This window comes from Apus apus, chromosome 2 (genome assembly GCF_020740795.1).
Source record: "Apus apus isolate bApuApu2 chromosome 2, bApuApu2.pri.cur, whole genome shotgun sequence".
Classification (NCBI taxonomy): Eukaryota; Metazoa; Chordata; class Aves; order Apodiformes; family Apodidae; genus Apus; species Apus apus.
The window spans coordinates 142,948,063-142,967,164 of NC_067283.1; the positions used below are offsets into that span (position 1 = coordinate 142,948,063).

Below are 19,102 nucleotides of genomic sequence, written 5' to 3' on the forward strand. Positions count from 1 at the left end.
TCATCTCTTTGCAGGTGCCTCATTCTGCAACTGAGAGAAATGGTAAAAGATTATTTTTTTAATGTGACCTCTCTGTGCTCCCTTCCTTTAAACATAGAGGCAACATGTGAGGTTTTCTAAGCCCATTAGGACCATGCATCATCTTTCCTCCATGAAATTACAAGCTGTGGTTACGGCAGAGGTTGTGAGCTCTCCAAGAATGACGCAGGGTCAAGAGGGATGCTGGGCCAAATGTGTCTTTGGTGTTGTTCCTACTTCAGAGTCAAGAGTAAAACACAAGTCAAAAAGTAAACTGAAAAATTTAATTGTTTTATAAAATAAGATTAGGAAATTCTGTGTAAAAATCCAGCTTCTTAAATATGGTACATTCACTTTCTCACAGAATATTTAAATATTCAGGTCATTTATGCTATATTTTCACTGAAGTAGAGTTAAAAATCATTGGATAAATTAAAACATCCCTACCAAAGATACCACAACTTATACAAATAAAACTAAGCAATAATACTTTTTTTTAAAAAATACAAAATGTAAAGAAATTAGTAACTCTTAGAGCATGCTACAAAATTTTGCCAGAAAAATATATGGGATCATTTTTGTTTAACTAGAAAATATACAGTGTGCTTTTCATCTTTCTTCCTAAAATTCAGTCTCATACAATTTCCATTTAACTTAATAAATATGTACAACAAAAATGTTTATCCCTCAAATAATATAAATAGCAAATACTGTAGTAGAGCCTGGTCCAGCATTCTGTTCTCATCTAACGACGATAGTGGGGCTTTTCAACTCTGAATGTGCAAAAATGCAGCATCAGGCTCTTAGTGTTACCAACAAGTTAATAGCTTTTTTTATTAAAAAAAAAACAACCTCCAAGAACACTGCAAAAGACTTAGAGCTATTCCAGTCAGGCACTTCTATAAATAGTAAGTCATAATGTAGGGAAACAATGCTCCAGTTTAATTACTGCTGGCAGTATTTAGGGAAGAATAGTCAGTGGAGAAAAAAAATATCTTGAATTAGACACATCTTACTTTCACTGATTTAAGTTGGTTCCCTACCATTTCTACTAAGAGTTTCTGGTATAATCTAGACATTGTAAATCTGTGAAGAAACTTAATCACTTTCTTCAGACTTTGGATGGCTGGTTTTGGAAAGTGGCGTGTTTTCAAATGCTTCAGTCCATACATTAAACCTTTAACAGTGTCTTGGTCACCATTCTTTATTCTCCACAGATTGAGAAGCTTCAGAACTTGCTCTGTGGGTTGACATAGTTTCATTGTGTGCTCAATATCTTCTTTTCCCACTTTCTTGCCTGGTAAACTTGCCATCAGTGTGTTGAGATGTTCAAAGGTGAGGTTTGGGTGGCTGATATGCTTTAAGACACTATTTTCGCAAAGATCAATACCTACAGAAAGCAAAAAGAAGAGAGGTAAGTAAAATGCACTACAACTCCACCATGACCTGCAAAAAAATTTACAAAATTTCAAGGTGATTTCCCTTTTTTTTTTTACTTAATTTTGAAAATTTCTCTCAGCACTGCTTTTTCTTTTAGGCTCTAATTATGAAAAGCACTTAATAATTTACTTTATTTTGCAAACATAAACAGGCCCAAATTACAAATAAACTTCACAGCAAGTACTTATTGTTATAAACTAATTTCATCTATCTTGTAAAATGTTCTATGTATGTGATAGGACTCCTAATACTTGCTTCCAGTGAAGGAGAATTTTGCTCTTCTTCTTCAGATATGCCTGGGCAAGCTTTGCTAAAATAGTCATTTTGTTTTCTGAAATATTCGAGACACTTCATAACTTCACAGTCTGACATAAGCATATATGCTGAAAAGAAGAGGGGGAAAAACTGTTTCTGCAGCATTTTAAAAATCTGAGTGGGCAAAAGGTCTTTTTAATGTGGTGGTTATTGATGGTGGCTTATGTGTAAAGAGTTGGCCTTATGTGTAAAAGTTGACCAAGTTGACCTTGGTGTTAACATTGCAAAACTGTTTCTACCTTTGACACCTGCCTTGGCAGATTCAGCATGAACAAAGTGGTGAATTGGCATGACAAACTGGTACTGGAAGGGAAAAAGAAGGGAAAGCCTGTCTGTGTATTCCTGACTCCTATGCATCCCTATTCCATGAATAGATGTTCTAGTCTGAGCTGTCAATCTCGACCTTATAAGAAAACAAATTGCTCTCAGTTGCAGGCATCCATCTCCCTCTAAACTCAACAGTCACTACTCAGATATAACAGTGGGAAACATCTTCCCCACGTGATCAAAATTCTTCATATGTTGTGCAGTCTCAGAAGGGGAACTTGGCTGTGACACCACACATACTCCTAAGGGGGCTGCAAATCTGGAAAGAATTCAGTCGCTGGCTGACCAGGAGAAGCTGAATACTTTTCCTGCTTCCCCTCAACTTCACTGTGCTTGCTGCATCAATAAATACCAGTTAAGCTCTGCAGGTCCTTCTCAGAGCATAACACATCACCAGGATGTATTTGATTCCAAGCTATTTTAAAAATACCATTTAGAAGGTTGCTTTTAATATACACGCTATAAAAATAAGGTACCTTGAACAATCTTCTTGACCAAATCCTGTTCTTTGTTTTGCTGCTTCCATAATTTCATAAGCTGGAAGGTCTGCTCTTGAGGACTGTGCCTTTGTTTAATCCTTTCAATATTTTCGGTGCTAACCTTTGTCCCAGGCAAACTGTCTGCTAGTAAGTTCAGCCAGTTAGGTGTGAGAAAAGTAGGAACAGCAAACCTGAAGAAAGCCTCTTCACACAGGGTTACATCTAAAACGAGAAAGAGAAAAAGAACATGCCAGTTGTCCTGATCTCTGTTACCCTGTTTGTCTCAGGGGGAAAAAAAAAAAAAGACAAGTAGCAAGGATGGTAAGAAAAAAATCCTTAAAAAACAAAGAAGTGGTCTTTATAGTGCTGTTGCTCTCTGTGCTTCAGTTCCATCTAGTCTGACCTACAGCAATTATAACTCTATTATGGCCATCACCATATAGCAAATGAGTAACAAGCTAGGTATTTTATCATAAATGCTGAGACATTAATTTTAACTGTAATCAAAGGTATGTTTCCAGAGCAGTCTTCCTTAGTATGATACATACCTATGCCACATTTCTGAGGTGCTGGATCTGCATTTTCCTGACAGACATTGTCACGAACTGCATTTCCTTTTAATGCTGTTTTGAAACCCAGTGCACTACAGTTTGTATGCTTTAGACAGGCTGATTTGGATGATGTTTCATTTGAGAAAAATCCTTCTGGGCATTTCTTACATACAGTATCACTCTCAGGGGTACCTGTGAAAACAGGAACACAATGCCTTCAATTACATATAACATCAACTGTGAAAAATAAATACAAGAATACAGAAACAAAAGAAAATATTCCTTCCACAATTGTGTTGGCTTCTGCTTTTCACACTTCTGATCTATGAAGGAATCACACTTAGGAAAAAATATATACTGACACTTCAGTTTTCTAAACAAAAGAGATTCTTTAAAAGAATGATGCTCCTGCTGGAGTAAACAAAGTAAGTCGTACTCCTATATACACTTGTTACTAACTTTGAAATCAGCCATTACTGATTAAATCAGCAGCTTTGTAAAGCAGTATCTTTAAATCAGTAATTGCTTGAATCTATTCAGACTTGACATGATGCCTGACCTTCATCCTTTAATTGTGCAAATATTCCGTAAGATAATTAAATGGCACAGGAAACTGCTTTGAATTCTGCTCTGCAATATCTGCCCAGAACCTTACTTGAACGAGTTACTTTAATTCTAGCTAAAAATATAACCCAACTATCAACTAAAGACTATCTGAAAAGTATTTTTCCTGGTCAAATATTAAATTATACAGAAGACCAGAACTTCAGTAACATTTTTGGACTTTTTTTCTGGGATTAAATATAAATGTAAAGCAAAGGAAGTAGATTATCTGTTACAGCAGAAATATTTAATATACATACACGTTTGGCTTGGTGCTTTACTTCAGAATCAAATATATGATACAACAAGAGAATGACATTTCTATCAGAATGTCAATCTCTCAGATTGACAAAGAGGAAGAAAGTTAATGCACGGAATATGAAACAATGAAAACAGTCTAGCCACCGGTGACAGGAAAAACAAGAGCACCAAAAAGTTAATTAACCTTTATTCAGCCAACATTTAAGCAAGTGCCCCAAGTCTAATACGTAATACTGAATTTTTGAACATGAACTTAAGCACATGCCTAAAATTCGTTGAAAATAAATGGAAATTATATTTGAATAAGAAAATGCTTCCATCTAGTGTATTTTGGAAGTATTTACATGTGGATACTTATTTTAGTGCTAACTTTTAAGTAAATTTTATTTATTTTGGTCTTTCCGTAGAGAAAAAAAGTACAAATCTCCAGTTTTCAACAAGCTGTGAAATAAAGAATAATACCTGTGCACACCCAACCTAGCACTTCTTTCATCACACAGCAAGTGAAAACAAAGAGGTTTTTAGCTGTGCATCTGAAATCCAGAGGCCCTGTGCATTGCCAACCCCCCCAAACCCTCCACTTCCCGCAGCCAGTGCCCAGCCCTCAGCAGCAGCTCCTACCCTCGCCTTTCCTTGCACAACGTGTGCTGCCTGCAGCTCTGGGCTGCACAGAACTCCAGCCAACACCTGCACCCCAGCAGGCAACAATCAGCTGAATTTTTAGCAACTTTCCCTGCTACAGACACGTTACTGTTGTGTTCCAGCAACCAGAGAGGGGAAGAACGGAGAGTTCTGCTCAGAGAATCCATCACTGTTTTCAGGCTTGAGCAGAAAGTCACCTCCCAGCTTTGCCAGCTGCTTCTTTGCTGCTTATCTTGCTCAGATCACATACCACCCTTCTGCCGCTCCCTCCAGTTTGCCTGGAATCCCCCGTTCTCCTCAGGGAAACGGCAGCTGCTGCTGGGGAGGTAGTGCAGTCCCGCAGCAGCGCTGCTTCCCCAGCTCCTTGCTGCTGAAAGCTGCCCCTCGCAGGGCCAGCCGCGGCAGAAAGGGACAAAACCTCCAACTGCACTCACAAAAGGGGACTACCACAGTAAAGTGATCTGCCCAGCATCACCATGAGTGGCCAGCACTGGTGGGATCACAGATTTGTAATGCTTTAAGCATTGCATGAGACACTGGACCACACTCCATCCCCACATGGCAGCGGAAGCGTTTTTTCTACACTTGGGTTTCATTTCACCTGAATTTACATCGTTACAAACTTCAAGGCTATCATATGGCAGAAACTGGGAACACAGTGTGGTCCATGCTTATTCAATTCTTAGTCGATGTCTCACCTCAAAAGCTTGACTATTGACACAGGGGGATGCAATTATTTTTATAATGTTTTCATTCCTTGTTTGAGGTCGGCTTGGGTTTAGCTGGTTCATTCTGATGGTCTTTTGGAAACTAACTTTCCAATAAATTACACAATTTGACAATTTATCTTCTTCCAAAGTTTTGGGGTTTTTTTGAACTGAGGGATTCCAATTTGTCCTCCACAGTTTCACTGTGCTCACAGGGAAGCTTGCAGACTGGTTGCTCTGAGAATTTGTACTTCCTTGTTTGTCTCCCAAATGGTTTGAGAACTTCTTTTCTGTCCCCTTTTGACTTGCTGTTGAGGTATGGTGGAATCTCATTAACCCAAGCCCTTGGGTATAATGATTTCGGTTAAAGAAGGTTTATAATATGGAAACGTGGTAGGTATCAGTGGAAATGCACAGTGGCAAGGGCATCAGGGCAATCTTTAGGTAATCAGTCGCTCAGAGATTAGTGAGCAGTTACAGCAGCAACATTCCTCCTTATGTCAAAGTTGTTCTCCAATGAGTTGTTCCTAACACAAGAAAGGACCCCCAACCTGTCATTCAGCATAACTGAAAAATGGACAGGCCTGTCCTCATTGTATATACATAATTCCCAGGGAAAGTAATTCTGCAGTCTGGAGACTGTTTGCTTATGGGTTCATGTCTGAGATGCTTTGATTTTCTCTATTCACTTCCTCAGTGCTCTTCTCTGGGCAGTTATCTATCTCTGGTACAATGACAGTTTACAGTTCTTTCAGGCTGTATTAAATACTGGAGCTAAACTGGGCCATGACATTTGCCAAATGATAAATTATGTATTTTATTTTGAGAGAAGAACTTACTGTTTTAGCAATTTATGTTGTCTTAAATGAAGAATACACTCCATTGAAAGGCACTGCTTCACTCTGTATCCCCACCAGACCTACAGCACAACAGCAGCTTGCTTGATAAAGAAATGGTTGTTTGTTTGATAATAGCAACAGCTTCCCTAAGAGTTCCACTCAGGATGCTGATAATTAATTATTAGCACACACTGCTGTGATGCTAGAGCTATATTAATATTGTTATAATTATACATTTGGTGTCACACACGTAGTACTCCTGGTGTTTGTCAAGATATACAGTTGCTTGAAACAGCAGATCGCAAAATGAAAAACATTATTATTTATCACACACAGAAATACTACATTCCAGATAATGTTCCTTTAAAAGAGGCAATCCATCATGTTTCTCATTAGATTGCAATTTGCTACATTTGCTGCTGCCATTAAGTTATATATTACAGTAGGAGTAGGGCATTCCACTGAGAATTGTTCCTTTGGCTACCGTCCAAATGACGCAGACTAGGAACAGGTTCAATTGGCTTTACAATTTACTGCCCTGTAATTTCATCTGGATGAGCCTCTTCCCTAATCTTGGAACTGCCACGAGCTGTCGAGGTGCTGCCGCGCTGGAACCGGGTCTGCGCGCAGCGAGAGGCAGGACGTACCTGGCTGCGCGACGCCGAAGCCGGGAGGACACTCCGTGTGCTTGACACAGAACTCGAGGTCCAGGTACCTGCCCTGGACGCACTCGCAGAGGCGGTTCTGCGTGCGGGTGCACTCCTGCCGGACGTACTGCAGCTCTTTGCACACCGTGCTGCAGTACTGGCACTCGTCGTTGCTGTTCCACTCCTCGGAGTAGTACTGATCCGGACACGGGGCGCACTGCGTCGGGCTGCTGGCCGTACAGTGCTGCTGGACGTAACTGCCAGGAGGGCACTGCTCACACAGCAGCTGGCGAGATGTCCCTGGTTCGTAATGGAGATACTTGGGGGGAGGGTTGTCCTGGATGGTCCACTTCACAGAAATGTCCAAGAGCTGCCAACGGGAACAGAAAACATTACTCACTTTAGTTCTGGGGAGTGCCACAGTCACAAGAAAACCCACATTTTTATGAGTTGATGAGTCTAATCATGTTGCTACCCTCAAATAAAATGCTAGCCAGCTTCTGGACTCTCCCATATCTGGCTTAGAATGGGAAAATGTTACTAACCTACCCAGCAAATCTTTGCAATATAAGTGCTCCCTTGTCCTTCTAGAGATGTAGATCCTGTTCTTCTGCCATTTAGACCCTTTCAATATCACTGGGCACTAACCTTTTACTGTCTAGCACCAGAGAACCTGGCCTGTCAGTTTCACTGGTATCATGCTCCATGCACAGCAAGGCAGGGATTACGCACTCTTGGTGTTCTTGAGTATCAAGTACTTCAGATGCAACAGAAATGGCAAGTACCCAAGCAGACAAATCTGACCAGCGTACTGCGCCACAGACACCTTTCAAGGACGATTCCTGACAATATTTATTTTTAGCAGTAACGAATGGCTAGAACAATATAGGTTACTTTTTAATGCCTTCCACTTAATCTTGCGTTGAAATGCAGCAGCTCTGGGAATAAAACGTGGCAGCTACACCAAGTAGGAAGATGCAGCTTCTGACAGAGGTAAAGAATGCTGTAGTTTATGAAGGATTCATTAAGGACTTAATTGCACAAACTGGAAGTGGCCAGGCTAATGCTTTCACTTCCTGTTTAAACCCACAGGCTTACGGCTGTTGTGAGGACCTGGTTCAGTATTGGCACAAGTCATGACCACTACACTCCTGCATCCTACAACAGTCTGCTTTGCTGGTGTGATTTGGGATCTAGAGATCTGAGACAACCCTGCCCTTCTGCAGAGACAACCTCTATATGACGTCATTTTGGTCTTGTAAATGAAAATTAGCTTCTGTGATTCCACCAGCCTATCAAAAAACCCACAAGTGTTGTGTTTACTCCTTATGTACTGCCCCAAGCCCCACAGGGCTGGCTGACACCTCATGCTTCTCCACCAAGAGCCCAGCTCTGTCCCAGCGCTGCGTGACCGACGTGTCACTTCTCTTCTAAAACTTGTAGTTTTATAAAGATGAAGTAAACTGGCTCTGAATAAAGAATTTTTTTTTCTATGTATCCATCCCCATCATGTATCCAACTGACTTGTCTTTGTTGCTGTTTTAATCCTGGCCAGCTAATAGAGAGTTGCCAATCCGATTTCAAGAACGTCTTTTCCTCTTTCTAATGCAGCTGTCCCCAAAGTGTAAGTGGAATTAATTATTTTTATTAATTTCCTAAAGAGGCTTCATCTAAGTGCCTCACTTCTGCCACAGCATGGCACTTCTTAAGGGATGGCAGTCTTTTTAAGGTAGGAAAGGACGATTAAATTGTTCACCTGTGTTAACACAAGTCACAGGATTTGTACCAAGTAGTATTAGGTGCCTAAATTAGGAAGTCTTACTGCTTAAGAAAATATTTTTTACTGGATTCTCCTGTTGCCTGGGTCTGGATCCACTTTTTATACAGCTACACTTGGACAGGATGAAGAATGAATGGCAAAGAGTATGGATATTCTCCACAGTATCCTCTAGCTAGCCTTGACTAAGCCCTGATTTGTGTAGGTGGAAATCCTGCTTTTCCTTGTGGTCTTAATGCACAGTCTTTTCCATTATGAGAAATTCCTTATTACTCACTGAAGTTTGGTGCACTGCTTCTTTTTTCTTAAATGACTGGATCTGCTTGTGTGATCTGTTTAACAAAAGGGTGCAGCACATTTTTTAACAGTGAATGGCTTTCCATTGATGAAAAATGCATCCACCCTTAGTAAATCTACTATTATTCTAGCAATAAGGAAATCCTGGTAATCCCATTAATTGTTGATGTGAAAAGTCAGGTTTTCTTCTGTGGTCTTCATTCAGTAATAGATAATACTGCATTCCAGAGTCCAAGACTTCTGTTGACACATGCATTTCCTTTGAAGAATGTAACAGCCTGCAACATGTGGCACAGATGCTACAAAGACAGGTATCAACTCACATTTCTTGCAGAGGTTTGTAGAAACCCAAGACAATGCAGATGAAAATCTGACACAGTGAAAATGATTACAGGAAGGAATGAGACATGCAGGCAGCATCTCCTCATGCAGTAATGCCAGTTTTCCTCCTCTGCAATGCATAACTCACAACAAATCCCAACCTATCACTGCAATGGAAACTACTCCTCTGGGTTGTGCCTCTGCCCTTGGTGACACATTTTCAGGTGCTGAATGGTTAAGTGAACAGCTTAATGACTGTTCAACTCCCCTCTGCAATATGCAGGAGCAACAGAAACATCATTTCCTTCTCTATTTTCTTTACTCACTTATTTACATTGGAAATCATGTATGAGGCAAGTGAGTTTTGCTCTAGGGGATGATTCAGGATTAAAAATATTTCAAATGCAGTATTCAGGGTATGAGAGTATGGGCTTTTGTAGGGAAAAATGGAGGCACTTTCTTCCTGAAGAACCTTCATCTATGTGATGCAATACAATACAAATTGAAAACAATTCAACAGAATTTGAGAGGAAATTATTTTAAAATTTGATTTTAAAAAAAATACTTGAGCAATACATGTGTGTGAACAGGCCATGTTTTGCCTTTGGAAGTACCAATAGCTATAAGCTATTAATGGCAACCAGAATACTATTAAGCTAAATGAGCATAACCAATAAACATGGGATTAATAAATCAGCATCACTAAAAGGACCATCAGTGTTTGCATGTGATTCTTTCTTTGTGTTTTTAAAAGAAAAGCACACCATACCTGTCTTCCCCTCTTTCCCAGACACACTTAGTATGTAGCCACAGGAAACCATCCATCAGTGGCTGAGCCATATGTATGCAGGATCCAGCTCTTTTATTTAATAAACAATTATAAATGCAATAAGTATCTCAGTATTTTATCAGCACATTTTATATATTATTTGCAACTTAGAGCTAGATTACCATTATATTACTGTTTGGCTACTATGATGCTATTAAGTACAGTGAGCTGTGCAACTTATTGCCACAGGACATTGTAAATGGCTGAGTTCAAAATCTTACTTGACACAGTAATGGAAGAAAACAATAGAGGGCTATTAAACATAAACATCACTTTTTGATCAGGAAATCCCAAACCACAAATTGCTAGAACCTGGAGGAGTGTTATGGGAAAATATCACTATTTTTCTGCCTTTTTCTTCCATCTCCTCTATGTATCAGTTATTGACCTCTGCCACAGACAGCATATGGGGCCTTTTTAGGGCATTTTTTCTGGATTTTTTTTTTTCTTAGACCCAGTACAGCCATTTGTATGTTGCTAAGTACATTTCCAGATTCCAATCCCCAATATCCCACTTCTTCATAAGACTACTGTAGGTCCCTTAATAATACTTAAGAGAACAGATCTGCAAGATGGTTTTATACACAGACTGAAAACTCCCAGCACATGCAAGTATTCTGAATATTAATAAGCAACCTGAAATTCAAAGTTATCCTTGAACCTACATCCAGTGCCAAAGTAAAAGCAATCTATTTTTCAGAAGATTTGCAAAAAATGCAGGAAGAATTGTGGAAGGTAATTAACTATAACTTTCACTAATTTTACTTCAGCAACTTGGCACAAACAGAATGAAAAGACTCTTCTTGTCCCCCAGCTAACCAAATAAGCTAGAGGAGAATGTCTCTGAATTGTCTTTTCTCCTGGCCTAAGACACACTGAATTTGTGCCTACATTAGCAAGTTGGATCACCTGTTTCAGCAGATTTTTAAAGCAAAGCAGATGGTGCTGAGCACCTGACATCTACATTATGCATGATTCAGAAGGGGTATTTTGGACTAACTTCAGTCAGCTCTCATGGACTGAGCATGCATTAGTGGTTATGGTGCATCTGGTGCATCTCTGGAGTCAGTTTCTGGATTTACTTTCATCAATCCAGTTTACTTTTGTAAATCCACTTTGAGCACTCCAAGCCTGCTCTGTAAAATACAGTAAACAAGGATGAGGAGAGGCCCTTCAAAGGCCTGTTCCCAAATAAAATGTAAATGGTAATTAAATGCAGTTTATATAATTTCTGACGTTTCTCCCTCTAAACTATGCTATGACCAAAATGGTAGCAGGTTCTCAGCCACATAAACCCTCTTACTGACCTCAATGTCCATACTTGAAGGTAGGCTATGTACTAAACACCTGAATCTCTCCTGTAAGAAATGGCACTATTTGAGCACATGAAAATGCCATGGTCAGAACTTAATAGTATGCTAGTTTGGTTCTGGTATGGTTTCGATAGCAGGGGAGGGGCTCCAGGGAGGGCTTCTATAAGAAGCTACTGAAAGCTCCCCCAACTCAGGTAGGCAAGGCCAGAGCCATTAGAGATAGATGTGCCTCTGCAATTAACATATGAACCAACTGATATAAAACCTGAGCAGAGAGCAAGCAGGGGAGAAAGAGCTGTGCTGGAGAGGTGAAAGGCAGTGCCAGGGTGTAGATCCTGAGGTTGGTGAAGAAGAAAGGGGAGAAGGTGCCCAAGCAGAAGTTTCTCTGCAGCCCTTGGGTAGATGGCAGACTGTGCTCCAGCATTCATGGAGGAACAAGGTGGAACATTCCCTGAAAGCGCCACGAGGGCTGAATGTGGACTTGCAGCCCGTGGACTTAGATCTGAAGCCATGGAGAAACCCACACCAGGTTAGTTGGCTGTTCCCAAAGCAGCCCATGACTCTGTGAGAAGCCCAGGCTGGAGCAACTCCTGACCTCGTGGGAAGGACTCATGAAGGAGAGGTTTGTGGAGGACTCTCTCCCATGGGAGAGATCCTGTGGGGTAGCAGGGAAGGACTGTAAGAAATCCTTCTTCCTGAGGAGAAAGGAGCAGCAGGAACCACCAGCCTGTGAACTGACTCTAAACCCTATCCCCTGTCCCCCTGTGCCACTGGCAGGAAGGAGGGAGAGAAACTGGGAACAAAGGGATTTGGGCCCGGGAAGAAGGGAGGGGTGGGGTAACATATGCAAGCCCTGCTCTTTGTGTTGTCTGTGTCCTGTGTGTGTTTGATTAGTGTGAAATTAAATTATTATTTTTTCCCCAAGTTGAGTCTGTTTTGACCAGGACCTTAATCGGTGAAGAACCCTCCTTGTCCTTGTCTTGACCCATGAGCTTCTAGTTGGCCTTTGTCCTCCCCAAACCAGAGTGTGTGTGTGGGGGCTGAGTGAGTGGCCATGGGGCTGGTCTGTTGTTGTGTTAGGCCCAAAGCACCACAACTGGTCTTCCCCAAAGCTTCACAGAAAACAGGTTTTCTCCAATAATCCTGCTAGCACTGGCCTGTTTTGCTCTTTCTGGAGAAGAAAGCATGTTACAGTATGAAAGGAGGAAGAAACTAGAAGTCTGGCTTCACTGGAAACAGAAGTAGAGGTAACAAGCATATTCAATCTTTAACTCTTAAGAATCTAAAGCTGGCGTCTAGCAGTGCTACACTTGGCCACAGTTATGGATTTGACATTCAGAAGATTGCGTAAAATTATGTTAATCCTTTTTTTTAGGAAAGGTTAATTCAGCCTGGAATAGGTACAGAGAAAGTTTAGAAGGAAACAGGGAGTTTCATCTTGAAGAGGGTCTTGACTTGTTCAGGTGCTTGGCAAGTCAAAACAGTAACTCCACATTAAGTTCAGATAGACAGTGAACACACAAAGAGAGAAGAACTTTCTCCATTAAACGGTAGTGCTGGCAAGTGAAAAGGGGATTCTCTCTTCAGAGGAAGTTTGGGAACAGCCTTTTACTGAGAAGCAGGTGCAAGAAACCCAAGCAGTTTAAATATAGCTCTCAGTGCACTTCTGAAAGCAAATACACCATTTGGTTTCCTGGAAGAGCTGGAGGATGGACTCAAAAGATCCAGGCAGTTTCTTTCAGTTTTGAACCCTAAGCAAATCCTTTATATCCCAACATCGAGGGCAGGCAATGATACTCAGTATCTTGTTCATCTCAACAAATAAACTGCTAAGTCTGATTCATAGTGCACTCAATTGCAAATGGTTTTCCTAGACGTAGTGAAATGCAAGGCTCAATTTAAAAAAATTTCCAAAGGTTGCAGTGCTTTGTTCTGTGAGTATTAAATGCTATCAGTAACAAAATAATTGCAACAAAACAAAACCTAAAAAAACCCTAGTATCATTAACTACATCTATCAACCTGTTGGGTGAAATTCAGTTCTAGTGTAATGGGCTCCATTCTGAAAGGACTGTAAAACTGAGTCCTCATCCATCTTCCTGGGCCAAATCTGGGGTGCCCCTCAGCATGGCTATATCTCTATGAGGAACTGGGATGAACTGTAACTACTGAAAAATACAAGTCTAGTGTAAGTCAGTGTAAGGCAAGTAAACCTGAGAACTTACACAAAATTATTTATCCAAGGTTAAAAAGGAATTTTTTGATTGTATCACACAACACATTAGGCCTGAAGCTGTATTTTTCCATACCATCTTTAAGTCAGAATACACAATACCTACATAAAAAGCCTGTGCAGTCCATTTGTTTGAGCTCTTGGAAGATGCTTTTGAAAGAGAAATAATGTGATTGTAAACTTTCATTTCAGATCTTGGGCATGAAAAAAGTACACGCCCTTTGCTTTCATAGTTAAGTGTAAGGCAAAGAGACGCTTGTTTTTTCTTGTTCAATTAAAATGAACTGAAAGACAAAGCACATAAAGCAAAAATCCTTCAAGCATCATCTCCTTAAATCACAGCTTTGTAAGAGAAAAAAAAGTGGCTTTTCAGCATATGAAAATATTATTATATAGCTTGGCTTTGTGGTTTTGGGTTGTAGACCAAAGGAGAATGTTTCATTTGCAGAGAAAGATAAATCTGTTTCTGTTTTTTCATTCCACAACTATTCTGAAGCATATTTTCCTGCGTGATAAATCATCATTCAAGGCATCTCTCAGATTGCTCCTACTGTTTGCTTTGGGTTAAAAGTAAAACCTCGTAACTCTCCTACTTTGCCATCTACACAAAGTATTTGGACGAAACTAAGGCAGGAGGCCTCCACTTACCCTCAGCCCTTAGTCAGAATGCCTCACTGAAATCATGCACAGATCCCAGGGAAACCCCACTGGCAAAATATAGCACTGACTAAAATTAATTAGGTCCTCCTAAGCAATACCTTGTCAAATCAAAACAGTATCTCTAGATCCAGTACGTGATAGTGTCATGCTGGATCAGACCCACATCCGTCTATTACAAATAACAATTTGAAAATATTTGTCATCTAGTGAGAAATTAATCCCATCCATCTGAGAGATACTCAACTCTCACCCTCCTCACCCTGCTGTGCTGGGGGGGCCATCCAATCACTGACTTTAAATACTTTGGGCCAGCCCCATGAACTGCTGCAGGCTCACTCAGAGCACAGCCCAGACAGAGCACCTTTTGGCAGACTGCAACCAAGCATCAAGAACACAACAAAAGCTAAAACGGAGTTATTTTCACTGTTTTGAGTTTATGTAGCTCTTCCACCATTCTGCCAACTTTTTCAATGTAGTCCGCTCACTTTGGACATAACCAGGCCTACTTTTGTATGGAAGATGTTTTATAAAGTGGGAGCTTCTCTTGTACATAAAGAATGTAACCTGTGACTCTCCTGAGCCACCTGTATTTGCAAGTCCTGCATTCAACCCCTGCCTTAATTTCTCTGTCAGTAAAGCAGTATGTCAACAATTCAAACCTCATGGAGACTTTGTAAGGCACCATTAGTTGTCATGCACAAAGCATTTTAGGGTTGTAAATTATTGTTTCATTTTCAGTGGTAGGAAAATGTTGTTCAGCTGAAGAGCAGTTTTGCATCTTACCAAAGAATTGCTAAATCTGGAGTCTTTGTTTAAATGAGTTACATTGTCTGGAAGCATGTGGAGGGAGAAAGCAAAAAAGACTAACTAGCCATTCACCAAAAGATGCGTCTTATCCATAATTAATATTCAACAGAGTGATGGCAAGATTTACAGATAATCCAAACCTGAGATGTTACCACCATGACTACAGTCTGCCCTTGTACTGAAAAGAATTACTAACAGCTGACCATCTACCTAGAGAAAAAGTTCTGTATGTCCAGCATTACATGAAAACAGGTGTTTTTCTTCAGGAAGACCATCGTAGTAGTAAATTTTCTAGCATAAAGGTTAAATGCAGAAGGAACAAAATTAAAGTTTCTGTGAGATTTGAACAGTGGGTGTTTAAATCGTGGCAATATCTTTTAAAAATTCTTCTCGTAACCTTGCTCTTTTATTTTTAACTAACACACATGCAGACAGACAGAAAGTCAGACAGCAAGATAACTCCTACCCTCGCAGGCTGCAAAGCCACTGCTGCCTACACACAACAAACCCAACATGCCGGCCAGAAAAAGCATGTCACATGCACCCAGAGGTCCAAAATAGATAAAGTCAAGTTTAAGGGTCAAGATAGTTACGTGACAAGTAATGAGATCCAGCTCTGGGGAATTTCTTTCCATTCAGTCTGATTTCATAATGCTTGTCTGTTTGTAAGCAGTTTTAGTGTTCCAGCAAGCAACACGTACATGCATGCACCACCACAGCAGGTCTTCTTCCTGAAACCTTAGCAAAGAGGCCAAGGCTGAAAGTACATCATGTCCAAAGAGTCTTTTTTAGCTTGGTGTCTCCAAAGTAGGTTTAAGGTATGTGAGCCAAATGCACACAACTCTGAACTGCTGTTGTGCCTCTTACAAGTGTTCTTATAAACTGGTACTAGAACTACTTTTTTGAGTTCTAGCACATCTGACAGTACTTAATCTCCACTGACAGTATGTAAACTTTAAATAACTTTAAATAAATTGCCTAATAATAATAATAATAATAATAAGAAGAAGAAGAATAAGTAAAAAGAGTTGAATTATGAAGCTCTCTGGTACATACTCCTGCTACTGAAGATTTTCAGCTTGGAGATACATCTACCAGAGGATTATGCTGAACCTCACCAATTCTCTTACTTTATGGCAGAACATGAACAGACACATTACGTTCAATGGAAATCAAAATACTTATGTGATTATTTTATGACAACAACACATAAGAAGCCAAGCTGATGACAGGCTATTGCTGAAATTCCCAGATGAACTTCCTGTGCTTCCATATAGACAAAGAAGGCACGGCATCATACATGAGCTGAAAAAGTTGTCCTGCATTTCAGTTCGTTGACCACCAGCCTGATAATTTTTGCTTCCCTTGAACCATTAATTACTTTGGTTTGTTTCTCAAAAAGCTCTTTCAGAAAGTCGCACAGAAAGTAATAAACATGCATTACTCATCAGATCCTGGAAATCGCGTTGCATTTATAAAAAGCTTTCAAAATAAGTGGATCTCAGTTCTAACACCCTGCCACAACATTAATGCCACTGTACTCCCCCAAACAAACCAGGACCAGGTTACTACGCAGGCATGCGTAACAGACTGCTCTGAATATTACTTTTGAATGTGGTTTTTTTTAATGTTCTCTGATCCAAATAATGAATAGCCTCCAAATAGCTGTTACATGGTATCTGTCTGTAGGCACATTTTAATTAATCTGACATCATATATAATTCCATATGGCTAAATGGATTAGATGACATTTTGAAAGATTTACTGCACTGTTAACATCTCTAAATTTGCATCTGGAAGTATCTTGCTAAATCACCAAGTAAACAAAAACTTATTAAAGCGGGAGCTTATACTGGATTTAATAACACAACTTTTTTCTGTAATTGCTACTGAGACAGCTACTAATTCATCACTTTCTTGCACATGAAGCTGAATTTTCTAAGCCAAAACAAGCACCACACAATTGTGCTTTTTTTCTGGAGTTCTCAGTGGTTTTCCTGGGTAAACAGCAAGCTCAGTATCTGAGAAACTGACCAGTGCCACTGCAGCAGAGATTACAGAGAGGCAAGGATGGAGCTTTTATAAATCAAAGCCAAACATCCCAGCCTAAAATGTTTAAATTAATTCCTAGATACAGTGTTTTGTGCCAACCCAGTAGGATGAAGCCTTACAAAATGAGAGAGGAAGATAGGAAAAGAGGCAAAAAGAAAAGCAAATCATGCTACTACCTTAAGAAGGGGATGAAAATCTCTGCTGCCTCCCTGGAGCTGGATGTGTCCCTCACATTCCAAACCTTACCAGAAAGCTTGGTGTTGTGAAACGAAAAGGGTTTACCAAGAAAATGGAGAGAAAGCAAAAAAAAACCCCAACCAAACAACAACTAAACCCAAGAGAAAAAAGACAACACCAAAAAACCCCAAACCAACAACAAAATAAAAACCAAACAACAACAACAACAAAAAGAAACCCAAAGAAAAGTTGTATGTCTTTACAGCCTGATGTCTGAAGCTGTAATGCATCTTAAAGCCTATCTACCTCTCTGAAGAGACTTACCACAAGTGTGCAGCACAGGAACTTGTTCATTGTGGTCAGTGGAAGAAACCTCAGCGAGCTGGGAAATCAGGCAGAGAGTCAGCTCCCTCTCCAGCCTCCTAGCAGCCTGCTTACATCCCCCTACATTAAAGACACGATATATATATAGTCCCGGTGTAACAGGAAGCTTTGGCTCGGCTTTGATCACTCGTTCCCTACCATGACCAAAGTTTTCTCTCGCGCACACTCTCTCTCCCCCTCTTTCTTTTTTTAAGGAACCTGTAAAACTTGATGACTTAATGGAACCCTTTGAGTGCTGAAACCACAGACTGGAAAATGGAGGAGGGAGTGTCAGGGGCTGGCGAGGGGAGGGTTTAATTGGGCTCTGTCTGGCTGTCTGGCTGCTCCCCCCTTCTCTCCCCTGCGCAGCTGGCTTGGAGGGGAGACAGCCCAGGGACGACAGCGGCTCCCTCAGAGCCCCAGGCTCACGGGAGACATGGATAAAAATCTGATCTGGAGGCCAAGCCCCAGGGCCCAGGGGCAGCCAGGCTGCCATTTCCTGAGGAGGAAGAAAACTCTTTTTCAGCCCGGCTCCCCAGGGGTTTCCTGGAGTGGGGCTGGCACTGAAGCAAAGGCCAGGGAGGGGAAAGCTGAGGGGAAGGAGGATCCCCGCTGGTTTCCCTTTCCTGCTCAGGCAGGAATGTGAGGAATGGCCCCTCTGCCCCTACCATGGCAGGGTTCGTGACATGGCGGGTGTCCAGCTGGCTGAGCTGCCCGCCAGCCAGCACCTGCCCCGGGGGGTCTGTGACCAGGAGAAACCCGCGGGAACGAGACAGGGTTTTGCATGTGCAGTTGTGATTTTCCAGTGACGTTCAGGGTCCAAAAAAGAGAAAGCTTAGTCTTTTCAGCAAGCCCTTGTCCACAGAAGGCACTCCATGCAGGGGCCCATTCTTCCTTCCCCCATTGCCATAAGGTGCTTTTAGTTAGAAAATGGCATTTTTCTAAAGCCATAAGGATAAAATCCTTCTCATCTGGACTCTCTGGATTTCTCAGAGGGCTCCCTGGAATCCCTGGGGAACTTGTATGTGCCAGGCACAGAGCTGAGCACAACTGCCCAAGCAAAGACACAGAGAAAAAAATTTCCTATCCCAACCTGCAGATACTCAGAATGTGATTATGGGAGGCTGTGGGATCCTGGGGTACAAGCCAAACCCAGATATGCCTCCAGTTTTCACAGATGGTTTTCTCTCCTTTTTCACAGGCCAGACCAAAACCTCAGCTCTGGATATTCCATCTCTCGAGCATTTGAAATCTGGGGCCCATGTTGACTCTAAGTTACGCAGTTTTGCCCCTTTTGAGTCACAAGGCTGTGGGGAGTTGGCAAAAGGGTGAGGTAGGAAAAGCCTGTATTTTGTTTCACAAAAATTCAGCTATGCTAAGTCAGGAAACTATTGTCTTTGAGGACAGCCTTGCACATTCCTCCGTACATATCTGTAACCATTTGA

The 19,102-nt window shown here is 41.0% G+C and overlaps 1 protein-coding gene across 1 annotated transcript; it reads right to left on the reverse strand.

Moving 5' to 3' along the window:
* Nucleotides 1-288: 288 nt before the first annotated feature.
* TNFRSF11B (TNF receptor superfamily member 11b) lies at nucleotides 289-18,002 on the reverse strand. The gene is made up of 5 exons (XM_051610915.1): nucleotides 17,619-18,002; nucleotides 6,830-7,199; nucleotides 3,128-3,322; nucleotides 2,577-2,801; nucleotides 289-1,408 (listed from the first exon to the last, which is right to left on the reverse strand). Exons 1-5 carry the CDS (start codon nucleotides 17,646-17,648, stop codon nucleotides 1,020-1,022), a joined length of 1,209 nt encoding a protein of 402 aa, XP_051466875.1. The 5' UTR covers nucleotides 17,649-18,002; the 3' UTR covers nucleotides 289-1,019.
* Nucleotides 18,003-19,102: the final 1,100 nt, after the last annotated feature.